The sequence below is a fragment of the Dunckerocampus dactyliophorus genome, chromosome 20 (genome assembly GCF_027744805.1).
Source record: "Dunckerocampus dactyliophorus isolate RoL2022-P2 chromosome 20, RoL_Ddac_1.1, whole genome shotgun sequence".
In the NCBI taxonomy this organism is placed as follows: Eukaryota; Metazoa; Chordata; class Actinopteri; order Syngnathiformes; family Syngnathidae; genus Dunckerocampus; species Dunckerocampus dactyliophorus.
In genome coordinates this window covers 4,988,406-5,011,036 of record NC_072838.1, presented here as the reverse complement: position 1 = coordinate 5,011,036, position 22,631 = coordinate 4,988,406, and the positions used below count along the sequence as shown (strand labels likewise).

General features: G+C 39.9%; 2 protein-coding genes across 3 annotated transcripts in view; one reads left to right on the top strand and one right to left on the bottom strand.

Annotated features, from left to right (window-relative positions):
• The window catches only part of vars2 (valyl-tRNA synthetase 2, mitochondrial), a 51,095-nt gene extending 42,980 nt beyond the window's left edge, over positions 1-8,115 (bottom strand). The window contains exons 1-3 of one of the 2 annotated variants that reach the window (XM_054764207.1): positions 7,701-8,115; positions 7,399-7,600; positions 3,714-3,798 (exon numbers count right to left, since the gene is read on the bottom strand). In XM_054764207.1, the coding sequence (XP_054620182.1) occupies positions 3,714-3,798; positions 7,399-7,593 (280 nt within the window). In that variant the 5' untranslated portion in view covers positions 7,594-7,600; positions 7,701-8,115. The remainder of the gene's footprint in view (positions 1-3,713; positions 3,799-7,398; positions 7,601-7,700) is intronic. The other variant, XM_054764206.1, reaches the window with a different exon arrangement.
• On the top strand, positions 8,093-19,001 carry ppp1r11 (protein phosphatase 1, regulatory (inhibitor) subunit 11). The gene is made up of 3 exons (XM_054764210.1): positions 8,093-8,475; positions 12,179-12,287; positions 13,081-19,001. Exons 1-3 carry the CDS (start codon positions 8,398-8,400, stop codon positions 13,266-13,268), a joined length of 375 nt encoding a protein of 124 aa, XP_054620185.1. The 5' UTR covers positions 8,093-8,397; the 3' UTR covers positions 13,269-19,001.
• The last annotated feature ends 3,630 nt before the right edge of the window (positions 19,002-22,631 follow it).

Genomic DNA, 22,631 nt, shown 5'->3' with positions numbered 1-22,631 from the left:
GTGGAAAACACAAGCACTGATGCTGGTGGAAATAAACAAAACTCAGTGGCTGTCCACACTGCAACGTTTTCATGTCAAAACAGCTAAATATTTTATGATTTTAGCCTTTCATCCTCACGGAAACAGCATTCTGGGTGCCCAGACAGTATCTTTTTTTAAACGCCTTACAGAGTGGGAAAATCTGGCAATGTTGCCGCGACCAGAAGTTCGTGTTGCCAACAAGCCATTTCTTCTCCTCGGGATGTGAGAGGCAGGGAATACTTTCAATGTTACTGCAGACCTGCCAACATGTACAAATTTATCGTACTCAACATACTACAAGTATTTGACTCTTGAATACACTTGTATGCTTTATAGTAGGGTGGTTCTTATTTTACAAAAGTCTGAAAAAACATGGTCTGACACCCTAAAATGGTTCAGTTGCATGAAAAATTAACCCTGTAAAATTTTCAGAAAAATGTAATAATATTTAGAGGAAGCTCAAGGACCTCAAAGTCAGTGGTGACCAACAATAACTCAGCATAGTCCCATGGACAGTGATTTATGTAGGGTACACAAATCACAGCATGTGTACTGTCTAGAATAAATAATTTCATGGGTCTATGTAACCCAGGGTTAGGGATAGTCATAGGGAAAGGGTATCCTAACCCCTAAGGCCCTGTCACACTTTGACGATTTAGCCTGCTTACGCCAACGTAGGAAAAAATTGGCCAATACGCTGGCGTACGTCCAGTAAGTTATGGGTAAGTTTTGTATAAGTTAAGAGCACGCTGAAGCACGCCGGCATACATCGTAGTACGTCAAAGTCGTCAAAAAATGTTGTGCATGCACAAAACTTTTCAACGTATGTCAACGTATGGATTCATATGTCCTGCATACATGGGCAATAAGTTATGTGTCGTTGACGCCCGTTCACACACATTTGTAAGTTACGCACAAGTCGTAATACGTCAACATACCTTGAAACAAAACTGTGTCTTCTTGGCTCTCTTCTTGGCAAGCGTTGACTGAGAGGAAATGGAGGCTGTTGTTTTTGCAGATACAGTACATTATGCTATGCCTTGTAGGAACTCCTTATTTATACTGTACATGCTTGACCAGTAGAGGGAACTGTGACACTGGGAATGGAACTAACATTTTTTCTTTTTTTTGCTCTTTGGCAGAGAGAAACAATGCACGTTTTAATCAAGCATTATTGACCACGTCAACATAAAGTGCATAGGAGTATTTACATTCAAAAAGAATGAAGAGATACAGCATGTTACTGTCCAAGTCAGTGTTTGCTGGAAAAAATAGAACTATTTACAATGAGTATAAAAGACAGCCGTGAAAAACACGACCATCCGTCATAATGACACCACACCCCAGCAATGAACGATAATAAACGTATTCCTTCAAGTGTCATTGCACAGTGCAGCACTTTAATAATACGTACTCAAACAACTTTGGGGAATGGAACTAAGAGAAGGGGAAGAGGCGTTACAACCTGCGTCATCTCCATCAGAGTGAGAGTGCGATGGGGAGGCTGTGGGTGGTGATGGATCCCTCCGTCACTGCCCTGATACTTCTTGGCAGCGGTCTTCGAAATGTTCTTCGGCATGATGGTGATGTTGACACTGCGATGTCTAGTGAGGTGAGTTATTAAGTGGCAGCCTTTTTATAGGCTACGGCACGTCATCGTCGGCCATACGCTGCTGTGCGGTTTGCAAGTTAGACTGGTGTTGGGCATAAGTTGTGAACGCCGGCAACACGCATTCGTTGGTTTAAGTTGTCTATAAATTATAGAAACGTTATAGAAACGTTCTATATAAGTTACTAATACGTCATGTATACGTCCAACTCGTTATGAATACGTTATGTATACGCCCAAAATTGAAAAAAACGTCCACAGTTCAATGAATGCCATCAAAATGAACACGTCGGGCGTGCGCTAGCTAAATCGTCAAGGTGTGACAGGGCCTTTAACTATAATTGAATTAAAAACTTATTTCAATTATTATTACCAGTATTCAATTTACTTATATAACGCCAAATCACAATAGCAGTTTTCTCATGGCACTTTACACATGAAGGTCACAAATGAAAACAGAGAACCAACTGAAACCCCACGAGCAAGCACTTGGGGACGGAGGCAAGGGAAGAAGCATTGGACAGAGCCAGAAACGTACCCTGTAACATTTCCAGAAACGTTGAATAAAATTCAGAGGTAGCTCACAGACGTCAAAGTTGGTCGCAACTAACAATGACTCAACAGAAAAAGGGGTTGTCAGTCATTTTAGAGTAATTCTAGGAGGTTGTATTTTCAAAACAGTCTCTCTTCATGCTCAATCTTTTTAAGTACATTAACAGAAACTAGCTTAACATATATTTATATGACAACATCTAGTCATTTACGTACAATTGTTGTTTTACACATGGCACTTTGTTGTGTGAAAACCTCTAAATCCCGTTTGAACGGCATTGTAAATGTTTTTTTATGTACTTACATTGTTGTTTCAAACTCCACCAAACAACCTCTTTGTGCCTTGAGTTCTCCTTAACACCGGTTTCCAGGCATTTTAGAGCCATTTTCGGGGTATATTTTTTCCAAACAGAGTATCCACTGTTGCTCAATCTTTGTAATTGCCTTGACATCAACTAGTTGAACATGCAAATCAACAAAATGTCTTATGTACTTCAGTTGTTGTTATAAACTCAACCAAACATGGCACTGTGCTATAAGAACTACATACTACTAGATACAAAGATGATGCACAAACAGTTACAAGTTTAACATATTTCCGGTAACTTTGTCCTACATTCATTTACACTGAATAAAGTTTATGAAGTTGCTGTCAAGGTCTTGCTGTCAGGAAACCGGCATCAATGTTCCATAAAACCTTCAGCAGGAACTGCAACTGGTCTTCATCATGTGTGATATGTCTGTTGAACTCTTGTACCAGTGCTACTGCACGCGCTGCATGGTTGTCACCTTAATGTTCTTGATAACTTCCACTCCTTTGAAAGTGGTCCATGTTTCTGGATCATGATCCATAAAGTCTGCTTATACACCCAACTTCTCAGAGTACTGTGGTATTCTGTGTCACAAAGTCTTGCAGTTCACTATCCTGGAAAAGCCGTGCTGCAACTTTGGTGCGACTTTACCGTCTCACGTTTTGTAGCTGCTGGAACATTGGGATCAAAGAAAGCAAGGCCAACTAACTGCTCTGAAAGATACCAGAGGTGGAGACCTTGGCAGATGTGGCCTTGGAGACATTTGCATGGCTGTTTGATATGTCTGCAGGTCTTTTAGGAACTGGAGGTCATTAGTTACCAATTTGAATAATCTGGATGTTTTAGCAATAATAATAAACAACCCCCGACAGTAAAAAGATGATAAATTAGGTGCTGCAGCATTGAGGCATCAAAGCCCAATAACAAGTATATAGGGTTATTGTTGGGTTAAGGGTTAGGATTTGGGGCTAGAATAGGGTTGGGGTATTTATGACAGTTACACCTGTTGTGATTTGTGTACCCTACATAAATCACTGCACATAGGAATATGCTGCGTCATTGTTGGTCAACACCAACTTGAGGTCCTTGAGCTACCGCTAAATATTCACGTGGTTTTCCCAATGATGTGCTTCTTGCTTTGGTTTGGATCATTTCTGTGTTTGAAGCATTTAACCCTGTCGGCCACAAAACTAATGCTCTAAAACACAAATTATACAAACCTTTCTTTGACCCGGGAGGTGTCTGAGCAGTGTAGAGAATTCTCTCCTTCTCACTCCATTTTATGGCAAGTTCTTCATGAGCATTCTAAAACCAAAACATGTCACAGATTATGTTAAAACGTGACAGATCCATTCACTCAAACCTAAAGCACATTTCAGTAAACACTATATTGGGACTGTGGGAATGCAGCTTGTCGTTACTACTAGTACAGCAGGTAGCAGTATGCATGCTAACTGCTTCTTAACACACCTCATACACACCTGGACCCTCGTTTAGAAAAGTGTGGGTGGATTCCAGTGCAAAACATCGTGTATTCACAAAACTCAGAATCTATGTACGCAAGTGGTGCACATGTATGCAGTCTTCTCATGATGAATCCCACCTGAAGTGAATTGCATCTTTGAATCGTCATCTATAAATGCTCAATGCTAAATAGATCGTGGTTATGCTGATGGTTGTAAGGAGCACAAGTTCGACTGTCAGTGATGGAAAGATGGAGACGGTGACTTCATAGAAGAAACAGAATATGTCCACCAACGTAAAAAGATTATTTGTAGGAGCTAAGTAGCAGCATATCTTATTAAAAAGTACCATTGGAATGGCACTATTAGACCAATCAAGTTAAAAATATCAGCTCCACTGTGAGAAATGTGAAAATAAGAAAACACATGCTCAAGTTTTATGCCACCTTGACACTTGAACACATTTTGCCTCTACGTTGTCCCGCAATTCGCCATGGCAATGCGTGTTATTTAGATGGTACGCCTGAAAAGCGTGAAGACTAGTTTGCGCACTGTTTGCATTCTGTTAATGCAAGAGTTACGACATTGTCGGCTGGCCGATTTCTTTCATTTTGAGTGATCGGCGAATGGTCAGTCCTCCCATATGAAACTGATCTTATTCTCCAGTCTTATCTACCTCCGCAAAGGTGTGTCTGCTGTATGAGTAAACAACAATCACTCGCAGCACAGCCATGTCTTCAGTCTGGCAGTATTACACAGTCAAAGAAAAAGACCAAAGAACTGCTGTTTGTAATTTATGTAAGGCCGGAATATGTCGTGGTGGGGCTGCAAAAAAAACGCTCAATGCAACAAACCTCGTTCGCCATTTAAGAAACCACCTCGTTGTTGAGTAGGGTTGGGCATCGAGCATCGATGGGAACCAGGACTAACATTCGGATTTTCCAGGGATCGTTCATTTTTTTTTTTACATTTCGATTCCTCATTTTGATGATTGATCAGCCCGCCTATCGAAGAAGCGGCCGGCAGACACAAACGAAGAAGAAGCGACAGGAAGTGTTTGTGTTCATCCATTTCAACCTTGGACAGTGTGCGACGGCGTTGGAAAGTTTGGCTGAAATTCTGCAAGAAAAATAAACGGTCGGCACAGTGCAACATTTGCAACGCCATCATATCATGCAAAGGAGGGAGCACCACTTACAGGATTACACCTCCGGAGTCACGGTGTACAAATAACGTCAATCTTATGTAATCAATGAAGCAGAAAACAAATTATACTTCATACTGTGAATACAGTGGTCAACTCAAATATCCAGCTAAAGGCCCTGTCACACCTTGACGATTTAGCCAGCTTACGCCAACGTATGAAAAAATTGGCCAAAACGCTGGCGTACGTCCAATAAGTTATGGGTAAGTTTTGTATAAGTTAAGAGCACGCTGAAGCACGCCGGCATACGTCATAGTACGTCCAAGTCGTCCAAAAATTTTGTGCATGCACAAAACATTTCAACATATGTCAACGTATGATTAACACGTCCCGCATCCGCGGGCAATAAGTTATGCGATCGTTGATGCCCGTTCATACACGTTATTTGTAAGTTACGTACAAGTCAAAATACGTCAACATACCTTGAGACAGAACTGTCTTCTTGGCGAGTGAAGATTGAGAGTGTGAACGGGCGTCAACGATCGCATAACTATATTAATCATACGACAAATATGAAAAACCACATAGCATGTTTCCACTCAAACAAGGAGGAAAAACAGCCACCTGAAGTTGCTGCCATCCACAGAACCATTGAGCAGGTGATAACTAATTTTCCCACCCATATCACCGTAACAGTCTCATGTGCTACAAACGGGAGGAATGACCGAGAGCCACACGGGTGCGAATATGACTGAGCTGTTCAATAATGTTGCAGAGGCATGTTGATTTCTTGTGGCATATTCATTTGTATTTTTTGTATTATTTGTGAATAAGGGCAGCCTAGTTTTTTTGGTTGTTAATAATATACTGAAGTCTGCAAGCATTATTCTTGTATGAGGGCTGCTGGTACAGTGATCTATATTTTGCATGAAAGCTGTTTTTGACTTTGCTATACAGCAAAAATATTTTTTATCAGATATTCTATGTCTAGGATTTTTGTTTGAATTCAGAAGTCTATTATTTATTCATGAATAATGGCAGATTTTTTAATGTTGGTTATTCAAAATATGCTGACGTTTGTGTTAATTTTATACATGCTGCTACTGGCGGAATTTACTTTTCCTGCTGGTTCTGTACAATGGGAAATACTGTATGTTGGTACTGTATATGTAACCTTCCAATTACTAACATAATGGAAGTAAATTCAAATTTGCTTTAAAATGCATTTTTATTACTAAAAAATAACCTATACTAACCACATACAGATTTTGGTACTGTATTGTGATGTCTGTGTTTTTTTTATGTGAATATGTGCTTTACTTTGTGGTGTTACCATCAGGTGTTTCAAACACTTTGCGTGAGCTTCAAGCATGGGTGAAAGAGTGCGCAATTTCCCCCAATAGAATTTTTCTATAAAAAACAATGTTTACAGTGAAAGATACACACATTTCACCCCTGCTGACGTAACCTTTTTGTGCCCAGCAACCTTTATAATGAGGGCCCTGGCCTGGCAGAGTAAAAAGATCAGTGTTGCCAACTTAGCGACACTGTCACTATATTTTCCGATACTCTTTTTCAAAAGTCACTACCGACAATACTCGTGAGGAGTCTTTTGAAGGGTCTGACATAACAGCATGTATCGCTCTTCTCAGTGAGCAGTGGGTGCTGCTTTGCACCCCTATGTTTGTCACATTAAAAAAAAGACAAAAAAGAAGAAGAAAGCCCATTTGTAGTTCTTCATGTTTTCATGTTTACTAGTGGTTAGCATGTTAGCCACACAGTCAGTCAGGAGATCGGGAAGATCTGGGTTTGAATCTCCATTGGGCATTTCTGTGTGGAGTTTGCATGCGTGGGTTTTCTCCGGGTACTAAGGTTTCCTCCCACATTCCAAAAACATGCATGTTAGGTTAATTGGCGACTCTAATTTGTCTATAGGCATGAATGTGAGTGTGAATGATTGATTGTCTATATGTGCCCTGCGGTTGGTTGGCGACCAGTCCAGGGTGTACCCCGCCTGTCGCCTGTGGCATACCCCCTAAGGAGAAGCGACATAGAAAATGGATGGCTGGATGGATGGATGTTCTTTACTCACTTTTTGTCTCACACATTATTCCTCTCTCTTGCAGCATCCATTACAATTACATTCAAATGCATCATGGCCAAATATTAAAATTAGCTGACTCTGTCATTGCCCCCCTGACAACCAAATAAATGGCAGTTCTGTGGGAAACTATGCGTTTGTGTAATACTGTACTGTAAATTTTATAGGCACTATATGAACACAGATGGCGTACTTACATTGTGTTGCGTTGACAGTATGGCATTTTCCCTCTGTTTTTTCCGCTTATGCTTTTCAGCATGAAGACGCTGATGTGATTTAGTCTTGATGTTGGGTAAAGTCGAAGGCTTGTGTGAGATACTGGAGCAGAGTCGAATTACTTCTCTACGTGCCAGCCTCTGAAAAGAACGTGCCCTCCACATCCTTAAGGGCATGTTGCTGCTGCAATTTCATATATAAAAAAGTGGTAGCACAGTAGAATGTATTTTAAATTGAAGAAGCGTGTTTCTGAGCTGGCTGCTCATATGTACATGATACTTACATGCTTTCACAGTGTCCAGCAATGCCTTCGATGACCTTTAAATTGTAAAACGTGTCATTATTTAATGTCGCTACGTTTTCAAAACAAATCAAATCAACACAGACACGCGATGAATTAGGACATTTGTAGAAATTTGTTGAAATCCCGGAATAATCTCTTCAAATGTCAGCACGAGAACGTTATTTCTTCCTCCTATTTTTACTGAACGGACAACAGGAAGTCCTACCGGTCCGTCTACTAATATCTTCCCCACAGCAATATGCTGTTACCATCAAAAACAGAATTAAAGCATCCGGGTATTTTTCAAAATAAAACTATTACAGCGTCGTACACTCACGTAAAATGCAATAAGAACGGGTTAGTCGCTAGCGTATCATTTACAACATAAAACTATGACTGCTTACTGGGCGTTTTTTTTACATGCCCGAGAACGTTGTGATTTTATATTAAATAGGACACCAAACTATCACACTTCCGTTTCGAATCTGGCTAAATATTGTTACTTCTTCATTCTTGACTATATTGGTGGTCAACATCCCATCAGAGTGCTAATTCATCCACCCTTTTTTTAAATCTTCGTTTTAAATTACCGACGATTGTAACTGACGTTTTCAGGGCACGCGGTGGGCAGTGACTGTCGGACGGCAAACAGTTCTCGTCATAAAAGTTAGCTAACGTTAGCGAACCAGCCACGGGGATGGCGGAGGTTCCTGGGACGTCAAGTGAGACGATAACGGAGACAGTTCAAACCAGCACGCCGCCACCACCTCAGCAGGTAAAGCACAAAGGGTTAGTCGTAAACAAATGACGTTTATTAGTCGAGTACGCCTTGCAATGACTTATACAGCCTTCAGTTGCTAACTCAAACAAGGCCTCTCTGCACCTAAGCCTAACCTCGTAGACGTTAAATGTTGTGCACCTGAACTAACAAGCATCATGCACAGGACAAGAAGGCAATGTTAAGAACCTTAAATATGAATGAGCAATGATTTAACAGCAGCTGTCACATTAATGAAATATAATACTGTCGTCCCTCACCACTTAGCTCTTCGAATTTAGCAGCGCATTTAAGTGTCAAATTTTCACGAGTTTTCCAAATACGTCAATAAATGATGCTGTGTCTTGGTTGACAAAGGCCTATTTTTAAATTTCAAACGACACATTTGAAGAAGTTGATGAAATGTAGTATTCCACACTGGTAACTAGGTGTCAGTAATATTACTGTAATGTTGGGTGAGGCGCACAAGCATCAGACTGGATTGTGACTGTAGGGGTGTTATTTCATGTCTAGAGGGCTCCAATAATGTTAGTCAGCGTTAACGATCCGTTGCCGTAGCTTGAGGATTTTGGGGGGTGAACGTCACACAACGCTTGGGGGTAGGCGAGGCGGTGTGGGACTGTTGAGCTGCGTGCCTGGAGAGCGACGAGGCATACGGGCATGTTCAGTCTAAATGTCTTTGTTTTCCCAAATATTTTGACCAGGAAAGTCCCAAAGATCGACTGGTCGATTGCAATTGTGGGGTTGGCGACCTCCGTCGTAGGAAGGGAAACTCACATATGTGTCCCTTTTTATGGCGACTGTATCCACGCTTGAGCCTCAACAACATGTGAAGACAATGGTGCTGTGCATTGACAGTGGGCAGTCAGGTTTTTGCACAAATAAATACAGTAATCCCTCGCCATATCACGCTTCGAATTTTGCAGCTTTCATGGTTAAATACAGCCTATTATTAGATACGTAAATTGTACATATTTTTTGCCAAAAAATGAGTAAATGAACTCTCATACAAACAAGGCATTCAGAAAACACATTGAAATTAACATTGTGATGATATGTAGTATTCTATTGTGGTCACTAGGTGTCAGTAATGTACATTGGCCTAGAAGTAATAACAAGGAACTCTCCCAACGCTAACGTGTGCGTCTATATCAGGGGTGCTCAAACTTTTTGAGCCTGCGAGCTACTTTTAAAATTACCAACTACCAAAGATCTACCTCCTACAATATATATACACACTCCTGATCACAATCTTAAGACCATTTGAAAAATTGCATGGGGCTGTCTGTGTAGCTTGTTGTTCTAACTCCATACAGTAGATGGCATCATAACTCTGCTTCTTGACACACCTCATACAACTGACTTGGTCATGCATTGTAATGCATGTGTTCATCAATATAGTGCTATATTAGGTGTATAATGTCACACACATTACTTGTCAACTTAGCACACACCGACATGGAGCCCAGGGAACATCATGAATGCTCGTGTGAGCAATAAGGTGCGCGCACGTGCCTCTGCACAAAATTAAACCAACACCCGTAATCAAGAATTTCATGTTGTGTTGTTAAATGAGGGTTAAAACATGACATAATGTTGCACATTTATGACACAAAGCATAAAGCACCGTTTCACCCGTCCACACATGAACACTGAATCGGAGTTTTTGAAAATCTCCACTCTTGCCACAGTTTTGCGTCATGGACAATTATGCAAACTAGACGATGGCCTCATCTATCTATCTGGCATTGGCACCGTCAAGTCCTGTGCACCAGGAGTCGCCAACCACCGGGCCACCCAGGCACGGGGGGGGGGCATTTACTTAAAAAAGAAAAAGTAAAGAACTACATTGAATTGTATGTAAATGCATATCAATTTTGGAAATATGGGCCATTATTTAATTTTAAATAATATACAGGTAGAAATCCCAAAGGTTTTCCGAGCGACGACTCGTCCCACTTTGTTTGACGGTCCTTGAATGCAGTGTGCTAACTTGCTCCCACACTGCTCAGAGACTACTATACCGTACTGTATTTTTTCCCGTTTTTCTTTCAACTCATATTTGGTCCCAAATGCTGATACTGGCAATGCATTAAGGTAAGGTTTGATGACCTTATTGAGTGCTAATGTGCGTATTTGTTCTGTTCACAACGTCAAGTTAATTCATGCTAGCATCAATTTGTTACAATACAACAAAAACAAACTACAGGCTCGTACTGGTGGATGGTGGATCTGTATTCATATAGTGCTTTTAATTTGATGATGTTCCTGCTTCGTTTTACACAATTCATAAATAAGATAAATTAGATCGCTGTAATGTACGAACCTGCACAGAAAGGTTGAAAGGTTGTTCCCTTCACTTCCCACCAGTCCTGGGTGGGCCAGATGTGTGACTAAAGTGACTGTGTTTGGACGCCAAAGCAGATAAACACAAAGTTTGTAAAAAAAAAAAAAAAAAAAAGGTGCTCCATTTGTTCATAAACCTAACAGGTGAAGTACAAACAGGTAAAAAGATGACTGTTGCAGTGGGAGTAAATAAAAAAAATAAATAAATAAAACGTACAGCACTAGCTGGGGCGAAGCCACACACTAGTGATGGGTCCAGGAACATTGATGTGTCGGCGCATGTGTTGAGCTCAAAGAGTGAAACCACGTGTCGGTGCACGTATCGCTTTCAGAAAGGGTCACGTGACCGACACGGTTGCTGTTTCGCCTGTATGTGAGATTCCAAATGTGTTTATAAGGAAGCAAGTCCGCTTCAGTCATCGGGGTGCAACGTCTCAGCAATAACAACAAATCTTAATAAAAGAAATATTTTCACCGTGTGGGACTATTTTGATCTTATATCGGCAAATAAGCCATTTGGTTTTATTTCCTTATTTCATCTCGTCCTCTGAAACAGTTCATCTTTTGAGCTGACAGAATTCATCTGCATTTCAATGACTCTTAGTTGAAAATATAGGTTTTATATTCTGCAGGTTAAATGTCCCACTTGTTTTACTGAATTGTCCTAAACAAAAGCACCTCATCAATACACATAGATACAGAATATAAACATTTTCCTACTTCCTCAGAAGTAGTTGATATTTAATTAATTTAATACTTGAATTCAATTTATAGTATTGATTTGCTTTTGGTTTTATGATATAAAATAATACAATCATTTCAATATTATTGTATACAGTAGGTCATTCAATCTATATGTCAATTGAGTCTCTCGACTAGGGGTGAGGTGGGACAAAAATCGGCCTCAGCATGTTGTGGTCCAGACGTGGTGTCCAGTGTAAGGATCACACCTTCTGCCTTCCAAGGGCGGAATATGTCCCACTATACTATCAGAGAACAGCATCAGAAACGGTAAATGTGGTATCGACACAGCGTCGATACAGTTTGGGTAATGTGCCGCAACGGTTCACGAGGCCTCATCTACCCGTCACTACCACACCCAAAAATACTAAAAAGAAATAGCAAAGCTGAGCAAGACTAGGACCATGGAGTAGCACAGAACAGAAGACAGTCTGGCAGCAACTGAGTGTGGCAACAGGTGTGCAGCCGGTGGCTCCCCCCAGGAGCTTCCCAAAAACGTCCAAAAAAGAAAAAAGGTGCTGAAGAATTTGATTGAAAAAAAAAGTAGGAGCCTGGTCCAACCCCTCGTTGCGTATCAACACTGCTGTCTACATGATGTATTTCTGCTCTTCAGGAGGGCCGCAGCCTGACAATCAAGCTGAGGAAGAGGAAGACGGAGAAGAAGGTGGAGTGGTCCAGTGACACGGTGGACAATGAGCACCTGGGGAGGAGGTCTTCCAAATGTGAGTTCATCTTTCTGATTTGGATAACTTAGACAACTAACTTGACTGTCACTACCTAAAACACCTTTTATGTAATATTTTAAAATCCTTAACTTAATTAAGCATATAAACAATCAAACACTCAATCGTAATTGAAATGATAAAGGCACACTATGAAGATGATTTGGATAGATGTGCATCTCACTTTTTAAAGTGTCAAAAAGCCACAAAGGCATGCTGGGAAGCCCAAGCGCACACTTCCCCAACAGGAAGTTGCCCGGCATGCTTTGCGGGGTATAAATGCTAGTATTTTGCATGTATATTAGTGTGTAAGCATTTATTTCAAACTCCTTGCATAGTCGCCGTGGTGCACTTATATTGTGTTCTACATGTGTTACTTGTTGTTTTTGGTTGCACCGTGAGTAACGTAAGCATTTGGGTTGATAAGTGCCAAAACAGACATTTTTATGGGCACCATTGATGAGTGGTCTGAGAACGCAAACGTACAGATCTTGATATATAGACCAGTAAAATGTGGCATTCGTGTTCTTTATGATAGCATTCAGGTGATGAGTTCATTTCATAAAAATGATGTGCATTAGCTTCCACAACGCATGCACGTGGCAATATTTTGAGGCAAAATGATCAAGTTCACTTTCGTTTATTGTGTGATTAATTCATGAATTTATTACCATCCCAGGCCTAGTGCCCACAAGAATATTTTTTTTCTAATTGAGAAATATTGTCACGTTTAATCTCGTGAGATCTTGTGACACGACAGTATTTGATCGTAATCCAGTGTGCTGCGTTTCAGGCTGCTGTATTTATGAGAAGCCTCGGCAGTTTGGCGAATCGTCATCCGAAAGCGAGGGAGATGACGATGACGACGAAGGGTGCGGCAGCGCACACTGTATCCTGGGCCACGGTCGGAGGGATCACGGACAGAGGGGGAGCGGGGGAGCCACGGTGCCCCCAAATTCTGGAAGGTCTCATGCTCACTAGGGAGCTCTGCATGGGGGTGAGGGGGTCAGATATATTGGGCGAGGGAAGGGTTCCTCGTCGCAGCAATGGCACAAAGCAACTTAAGTTGAGCTTCATGACAAAAGGATAGAAAGATCTGATGCGGCCTTCATCGTATGCTCCTGCAGCCCCAAAGGTGACTTCATCCCACATGTCCATCATATCATACACACCACGTCTAAACAGCTCACTATTCAAAGCATGTTTGAAGTTCAAGTCAGTCACCATGGATGTAAGGCAGCATATGGAAGGGCCTTTAAAGATGGAAGAACATGTAGTGTGCTGTCTTCTTGTATATTTGCTTTTAACCAAGTATCATACACACACCAGACGTGTACTACAGCAACGGGTGTGGGGGGCTTTGTGCTGCTCTTTATTAACAATTGCAAGGAGATGACAGCCTTGACGATGATGTTGCACATACACAAATCCAAAGGTTTGTCAACTTGAATGAAAATGTACTGTGTCTGATTGTAGGCCGCTTCCTCTAAATCAGGGGTGTCCATCTGTTATCCGTTGGACCACAGCACATTCTTAAAAGTATAGCAATACCGGCGTTCCTGGCTACATCGCTCTCTCACTCTATCCCAGTTTTTCAACAGTTCATTAATAAATGGTCATTGTTTCATTGTTGACCATGGCCTATTATTAGTCAAAAACTTTTGAAAGACAAGTCATGTCTAGTATTCTGGTCACGAGGCATCACTAATGTTCCATTGATGAGACATCAGCTTACATTGCATTAGCTTAACTTGCACTGCATGGAGTCAGCCATGGATGTAGAGTGGGAAAAAAAAAAGTTCTCTCATTCCATGTGGAAGTGGTAAGTTTTTGGCTTCTTTGTCCTTTTTCCCCCCACTCTGTTTCAAAGCCTTTTAGTGAGGATAGATAATAACTTTTTTTTTTTTAATGCCATGCGATTGACCCACATTATGTTCAAGATATTACAACAACAAGGAACTTCACCAATGCCAGCGTGTGAGTTTTGTCTTATCACTCATGTCTACTATATCAGCTAATAGGAGTATAAAGGTGACTATAGGGGTGTTATTTCATGTCTACAGGGCTCAAATAATGTGAAAGCATATTTAGAAGGTCAGAAACAGATTTTCTATGCTCTACCAAAATATTCCATGTATTAATATGAATCCTACTTGGCGGAAATTCTTTCATCACGGTCAGTTCTGAAACCAACAATGAGATGATCTATGGCAAGATAATAAATAGAACAAGCAGTATTTTTACAAAGATAAAGTCAAAATGTAAGAGAAAACTGTAGTAATCCAACAAGAAAAAGTGGTTTTACAAGAATCCTAATACTGTAAGAGATTTCATGTTCGTTAAAGTTTTTGAAAATTGGGTGGGCGGAAAAGTTATAGTAATATGGAAATAAAGTCATATTACAAATAGAACATTTATGATATTATTGAAGAAGAAAGTTGAAATATTTGGAGAATTTTTAAAAACAGCCCAAATGACGAAACTGAGATGCCTTTTTTTCTTGAAATCGATATAACTTTTTAGCATATGCTTGAAATATCAAAGTGGCATAGTTGCATCCTTTCATTTTTCACTATGTGGCCCTCGCCGGGAAAAGGTTTGGACACCCCTGATCTAAATCTTTTATACACCCCATGGCAAAAATGATGGAATCACCAGTGTCGGAGGATGTTCATTCATTCAGTTGTTTAATTTTGTAGAAAGAAGGCAACTCACAGACATGACAGCAAACTAAAGTCATTTCAAATGGCAACTTTTTGGCTTTAAGAAACACGCAAAGAAATGAAGAAAAAAAAATAGTGGTAGTCGGTAACAGTTACTTTTTTAGACCAATCAGAGGGAAACAATTATGGAATCACTCCATTCTGAGGAAAACGTTATGGAATCACCCTTTAAATTTTCATTGGCAAAACTAACACCAGCATCAGATTAGATCTGCTGGTTAGTCTGCAGTTAAACAGGAGTGATCACACCTTGGAGAGCTGTTGCACCAAGTAGACTGACATGAATCATGGCTCCAACACGAGGGATGGTGCTTGAAACAAAGGAGAGGATTATCACGGAATGTTGCAAGATTTTGGTTGTTCAGTCAGCTGTGTCTAAAATGTGGACCAAGCACAAACATGGGGAGGTTGTGAAAGGCAAACATACTGGTAGACCAAGGAAGACATCAAAGCGTCAAGACAGAAAACGTAAAGCAAAATGTCTTGAAAACAGAAGATGCACAGCAAAAGAAATGAGGAACAAATGAGAGGAAACAGGAGTCAACGTCTGTGACGGAACTGTAAGAAAGCGCCTAAAGGAAATGTGACTTACAGCCAGAAAAGCTCAATCAAAGCCATCATTAACACCTAAAGAGAAACAAACAAGGTGGATGCTGGACTGTGGAAGACTGGATGAAAGTCATATTCAGTGATGACTCGTGAATCTGCATTGGACAAGTGTGTGGTTTTTCTCCGGGTACTCCGGTTTCCTCCCACATTCCAAAAACATGCATGTTAGGTTTACCGGCGACCGGCGTTGTCCTTATGTGGCCTGTGATTGGCTGGCGACCAGTCCAGGGTGTACCCCGCCTCTCGCCCAAAGTCAGCTGGGATAGGCTCCAGCATACCCGCGAACCTAATGAGGATAAGCGGCATAGAAAATGAATGGATACTGCCTACTAAATTAATTTTCTTCTGGTGTTTTGGTGTTTCTTAAAGCCAGAAAGTCATCATTTGAAATGACTTTAGTTTTGGGTCATGTCTGTGATATGCTTTTTTTTCCCTAAAATGAAACAATGAATGAACACCCTCCAAGACTGGCCATTCCATCATTTTTGCCAGAGGTTGTTTACAGCATAAGCAAGGACGCACAGAAGGATCATTCCTTTTTAAAGAATTCCCTCAGTTGTGTGGGTCTGATGGTTGAGTCTTAAAGAAACTACATGAGTACTACATGACAGCAAGCAGCAGAAGTTTTGCTGATTGGGTCTCAGCTACTGTATGATGCGGTGCGAAGAGGAACATCATGATGTCAGCTGTGTTGCACAGTACATTTCTTTGCAGCGTGTACTTTGAATAGATGGACACTGCATGAACACTGACTTCTACTTATGTTTGCAAGCGTTACAAACACAACATACTATGGCAACCGGATCGGCCCGATTTCATGGCGGAAGCAGATACTGCATTATCCGATCTTCAAAATACAGAGGATCGGCAGTCGATCCCAATCCTATAGATCAGATCGGGACATCCCTACTTATGCCCTCGGCAGGCTACCAAATATGGAAGATTGACTTGTTGATGCCAGTGATGACTTTCCAGCTGCACGTCAAATGATTCATATAATGTTCGTAAGCCTGGGCCACACTCCAACATGGTACGTGCGGTAATGCGGCTGAAAGCTGGTTGCCACTTGACTCGCGCCACCCACATGAAGAAGAAAATGCAACACCACCATGCAGACGTGTCCGCAGTGTAAAGTGGTGAAGTTAGTTTCACGTTGGATATTTGGCTCCATAGCTGCAGCAGTAGTTCTCCCTCATTGTGCCCGTACTGCTGTGTCTTGGTGCGGGGAGCTTGCACGGGAAGTGCCGCTCTAACCACTGGTTGTAAAGTCATGAATACTACGTATGACTTGTCTTTCAGTGGTTTTTGACCAATAATAGGCCATAGTCAACCACCAAACAGCAATCATTTATTTATTCACTTTTGGCAAACCACGATAGAGTGAGGGAGCGATGTTCAAGGACGACTGCACACACGTGCTATACATACACATGACCAGGAAAACAACAATTTTCTAAAAAGAAAAGACAATTCAAACCACAAGCACTTACATGTGGGAAATGTGGAAAACATTTCATCATTTCATAAAGCAAAACACAAACGTAACAAACTTAGCAGTGTTTGAAAGCCAACACGCAGCCCCTCCAATGCGACAAGTATCATTCCTCTACCATCAGAACTTTTACTCTTATCCCGTAGTAAACATATGTACATTTTCACATCTACAATAACCATCAAAAGGCTTTACTGTCACACTAGCATCATCAAAATACACCAGGGGTGTCCACACCTTTCCCAGCTTGGGCCACATAGTGAAAAATGTCGATACAGCACGCTAAGAAGGTATGTGTATTTCAAGAAAAGACTGCATCTCAACTTTGTCATATAGGTGAAAAAGCTTATTATTAATATCAACTTCACGCTTTTTTTCCCCCCATTTTTGCTGTTTGTTTTTTTAATTTTTAAAGTTTCTTCTTAAATAATCTTTGTAAATTTTCCCTTGATAAAATTATGACTTTAATTTTCCAAAAATGACAACTTTTTGTTTGGTTGTTGTTCATAATATTATGACTGGGGATGTCCGATAATATCAGCCCACCAATTTTATCGGCCCGATAATTGGCATAAAAGTGTAATATCGGTCAATATCGGTATCTGTATGTTTCCCTATAATGAAAGCCAATAATAAACATACTGCTGTATGAAAGCCTATGGGCTCTCATATTTTCCGGTGCGCAAATGATGACCTCATCAAACCGCCTCTCAAGCGTGTAAACACCCGTGGGTAGCTAATAGCAAGCTAGCTCGCTCCTTCCATTCCATCCATTTTTGATGCTGCTTATGCTCACGATAGGAATGTTGCAATGCCTGGAAGTAAGCGATGGTAAAATCTGACAGTGTGTCCGCGCTCGATTAAAAAAAAACATTTTTTTTTAATAATTATTATTATTATATCAACTTTTTGCTCCTAAAATTGTTGTTTTTCATAAAATTACAACATTATTCTCATAAAATTGACTTTTTCTTGCCAGATTACATTTTTCCTCTTAATATTTTGACTTTATAACTGCAGATTTTTCCATTTTTGCTGTGAAATGATATTTTGTAACTTTGGACACCCCTGGTGTACACCTTGGCCATGCATGCACAGTGCAGTGGGATTTCTTTTGCGAATGTCTTTTCAAGGTTTGAAGAGGTGAAGTGAAGGTGAAGAAAGCAATTGAGCCAATTTAAAGTCACACAAAGTCTAAACGAGGCCAGGGAATGTGAATCATTTTGGACAAATTTGAAGTCATGCTTTCATATTTAGTTTTTTCTGATTCAATCGTGTGCTCACATTGTTTTTCCTTTTTGGCTTTTTTTTTTAAATTAAGTAGTATAGGTAGGTATATTTGCCACTACAGTACTTTTAACATTTTGAGTTTCAGAATCAAAGCCCATTTGAGCTCTAAATGGCAAAAGTGTCAACTCACGCAAGTTTTATTATTCTTAAAGCTCATTGAAATGGTCACTGCATATTTTGGAAAGCAAAAATGTACTGTGATCATTATTATGAAGAAAGCATTTTTCTTTCTTCTTACAAACCGTTTTTACGCATGACATTGTGCATCAGATATTTTGGGGGAGTTTTATTCATTTCCTCGGGGGTGTGAAAGGAGTAGCTTGTTGGCATTGGGGTGAATATATTTCCATAGAGTGTTGTTGTGAAAGTGCATGACTGCTGCCCAAAGCTTTGTACTCCTATCTCCACTCTGCACAGTTCACAAGAAGTTCTAGGGAACATTTTTCTTTTTGGATTATATGCACCTCCCACTTGCACAGCGATTCATCATCATCATCATCATGGTAATAAAATGTACATTGGTCTTGTACTGGTAACGTGTAAATACAATGAAGCATCATGAAATCTAAGTGAATGTTCATTAAACGTTTTGAACTGTGATTCCTGTGTGTGTTTTCTCTGGTGTACAATACAGGAGTGAACCATCATACCTTTCGTGTCAGACACTTCCTGTGCGGGAAGAACACCGCATAGTGGAGTTACACTGGACACCATGGACCGCAGCATATTTGAAAAATACTGTATCATTTACCAAAACAGCAAAAATGTAAAAATCTGTAGTCATTTTACTAGAATAAAGTTAAAGAGAAAATTATTTTTTATTAAATTATTATAAAAGTTGTCATTTTATGAGACTAATGTGGTAATATTATGAGGAAAAATGCCATTTTACTAGCATACAGTTGAAATATAACAACAAATGTTGCTTTTTTTAAGTCGTAAAACAAAGTTGTAATTTTTGGAAAATTAGGTTGTAATGCTATAAGTACACAGTAGAAATGATGGGTTGAAAATAAGCCAACTGTAACCCAGCCGCTGGCTTACTACAGCACCAGCCCAGCGTTAGTTGCTTTGACCCAGCATGTTGGGTTAGTCCATTTTAATCCAGCAGATGAGTTCAAATATTCTACCCAAATGCTTGGTCAAAATAATTACGATGCTGGGTTGTTTTAACTACATATTTTGGTTAAATATTCCACCCAAATGCTTGGTCACAATAACGGCAACTCTGGGTTTTTCAAGTACATTTATTAGCTATTTGCTGCACACATGCTGGGTCAAATTAATATACCAGATTAATTCGAACACATGACAGTACAATATATTAAAAGCAAAATGCAGTATTTGCCCATATGCATTAGACTGCTCAATTATAAACCGAGAACAAAATACATGCAAGATTTGGTCATGCAAAACTTATAATAGGCAATACATGCATTTAAACAGTAGTGGAATCTTAGAAAGGTATACTATAATAAAGTATTATAAACATTGAATGGAAAACAATCGGCAACAGTTAACACTTAGTGTCCAACTGTCCTTAAAGTCACGTACTTCCCTTGTAAGCAAGCATTCAGCTACGAAAAAAGAATTGACCAGTTCGGACCAGTCTGTTGGAATTGGCACACATTCTGCGAAGTGGCTCAAGCATTCCAGGCTTTGTGCTGAAGATGCAGCTCAACAAAACATCAATTTCCTAAACAGAATTAAACAATAACAAACAATGTGTTCATTAGAGTAACACATTGTGTTTTCCCTCCGTTTGTGTCGCTGCGCGCTGTGATCCGAACACAAAGAACACAAAGACGTTTTTTTTAAGGCAATGGTTTTGTGATGCAAACGTGTTACTCTAATGAACGCATATTGTTTTTTTATTGTTTAATTCTGTTTGGGGAAATTATGTTTTGTTGAGCTGCATCTTCAGCACAAGGCCTGGAATGCTTGAGCCACTTCGCAGAATACCCCCAATGCGGTCCCCAGTTAGGCTAGCGGTCCTGTTGCGAGCTTTTTATTCTGGTTGGACGAACGTAGCCATGTGAGCTACACCTGCCTCACTGTGGAAACCTTACGTTGACATTTGCAAGCTTGGCAAAGAATATATTACCTGGTGTTAATCCATCCAGGAAGGGTCAATTTCAGGTTCCCCTCAAGTCTTGCCAGGTGCACAATCTTCTCAGCATAAATGGGGTGCCAATTTCAAACAACTTTGATGCAGCATCCCCAAGCAGGACAGGAAAATCCTGTGTGAGCTATAAAATGGAAAACAACATTTTAAAACGGCTTCAATGTGGCACACTAATAAGACATAAACAATGTATCCCTGTCCATGTAAGTTGATCCTAAACTTAACATGCCTCTGATCATTAGGGAACTCCCCGATGATCCCATCCGTGTTCCAACTGGTGTCCCTAAAGCACAAAAATTAAAATTGCTACTGTATGAACGATTCATGCCATTGCTGTCAGAAAGCTGAACACTGCTTTGCATTGTTGGCGATACACGTCAGCGGCCATGACACTCTGCGCTCTGATTGGTCATGTGGACTTTTGGATTGAATTGATTTAGCGCCTTATGAAAAGAAACGTGTTTTTCGACCAGAATTTTAAGTTTACCATAAATAATTTTGAGAAGCAATATTGCCATTGAAATGCATAAATGGAAGAAGTAGCTACTTATGTAAAAAAAAAAAAAATAAAAAATAAAAATAAAAACACCTTTGATTTTCAAAAACGCGCCATTTGGAAATGGACTCTTCAAATATAAACCAATTCTTCATAAATAATTTCTATGTAATAAATTGAATACACAAATGCACACAAATTGAGCCGGACTTACCTGGCTAGCACTCAAGGGAGCCAACAAGATAGCCAACTTCCTAGCTGGCACACTCAAAATGAACCTGAACCGCCCACGGTCCGGTACCGGGTCGTGGCCCGCGGTTGGGGACCCCTGCTGTGTATGACATACGAGAATGCATTTCACGATGATAAGCTGTTCTTTAAAGTAATCAACTATGGGATTCTTGTTTTGTTCCAACACATGCAGTATTTATTTTTCTAGAAAACTCAGAATGGTGCAGTAGAGTACTACCATTGTACTAGCTACCATTGTAAAGTACAACCACAATAACAAAGCAAATACAAGGGTTCTTGTATTGGGTCTCATAGATGGTGCAAGACTCTAGAAGTTGCATAAGCAGACAGCTGTGTGTGTATTACAATGTCCATACACAAATTCATACCTTGCAACATTTGGATCTTGCCCCACAACAAACAAATCAGTAAGGAAGTGACAAAGTGAGTCATTGCAAAACAAAAAACAAACCTTGTGGCTTCAATGTGAGGATTATTTGTAGTGTGCGCTGAAGAAACATATTCCCAACACTTATGACCACCTTATGACCACCCTGTGTGTTGCATCTGTATGACGCATTCAGCATGTGATGCTGTCTGGACAGAACGACCTCCATATCGAGGAAAAAAACGGAATAAAATGTGATGTTCGGCCTCTTGGATTAGCTGCTTGCAGGTCAAACAAACAAGCAGCCCAGAACCTTATTGAATCCAGGATCAAGAACTTCCGACATAGCTGTAGTGCAGGGGTGTCCAAAGTATGGCTTGGGGGCCATTTGCGGCCTGCAGCTGTTTTTTTATTGGCCCACAGCATATTTAAAAATATAATTTAACAAAAAAAACAAAAACAAAAAAAGGAACAACCGCAAAAACAGAAAAATCAGCAGCAATTTTACAGAAAAAAAAGTCAAAATATTAAGAGAAAAAAGTTGTAATCAAACGAGAAAATAATATTGATAATATAGGAAAAATAGCATAACTTTAAAAGGATGAAGTTGAAATATTTAAAAAAATATATTTTTTTTAATCGTAATTTTAATTAGTAAAATAAATAGTTTTTTTTAAATGAGTTTGCAGCAAATGTTACAATAAAGTCAAAATATTATGAGAATAAAGTCGTATTCCACCAAGAAAAAAAATTGCAATATTATGAGAATTAACTCAAAATATTAAGCAACATCATTTTAGTAGCATAGAATTGAAATATTAAAGAAAACAACACTTTTTTTTTTACAGATGTAATATAATGACAAAAAAAACGAAATACAGATGTAATTTTTGGAAAATTTGATTGGGGGAAAAGCTGTAATATTAGGGGAATAACGTCATAATATTATGGAAATAAAGTCATATTACAAGAAAAAAGGAAGTAAATGTA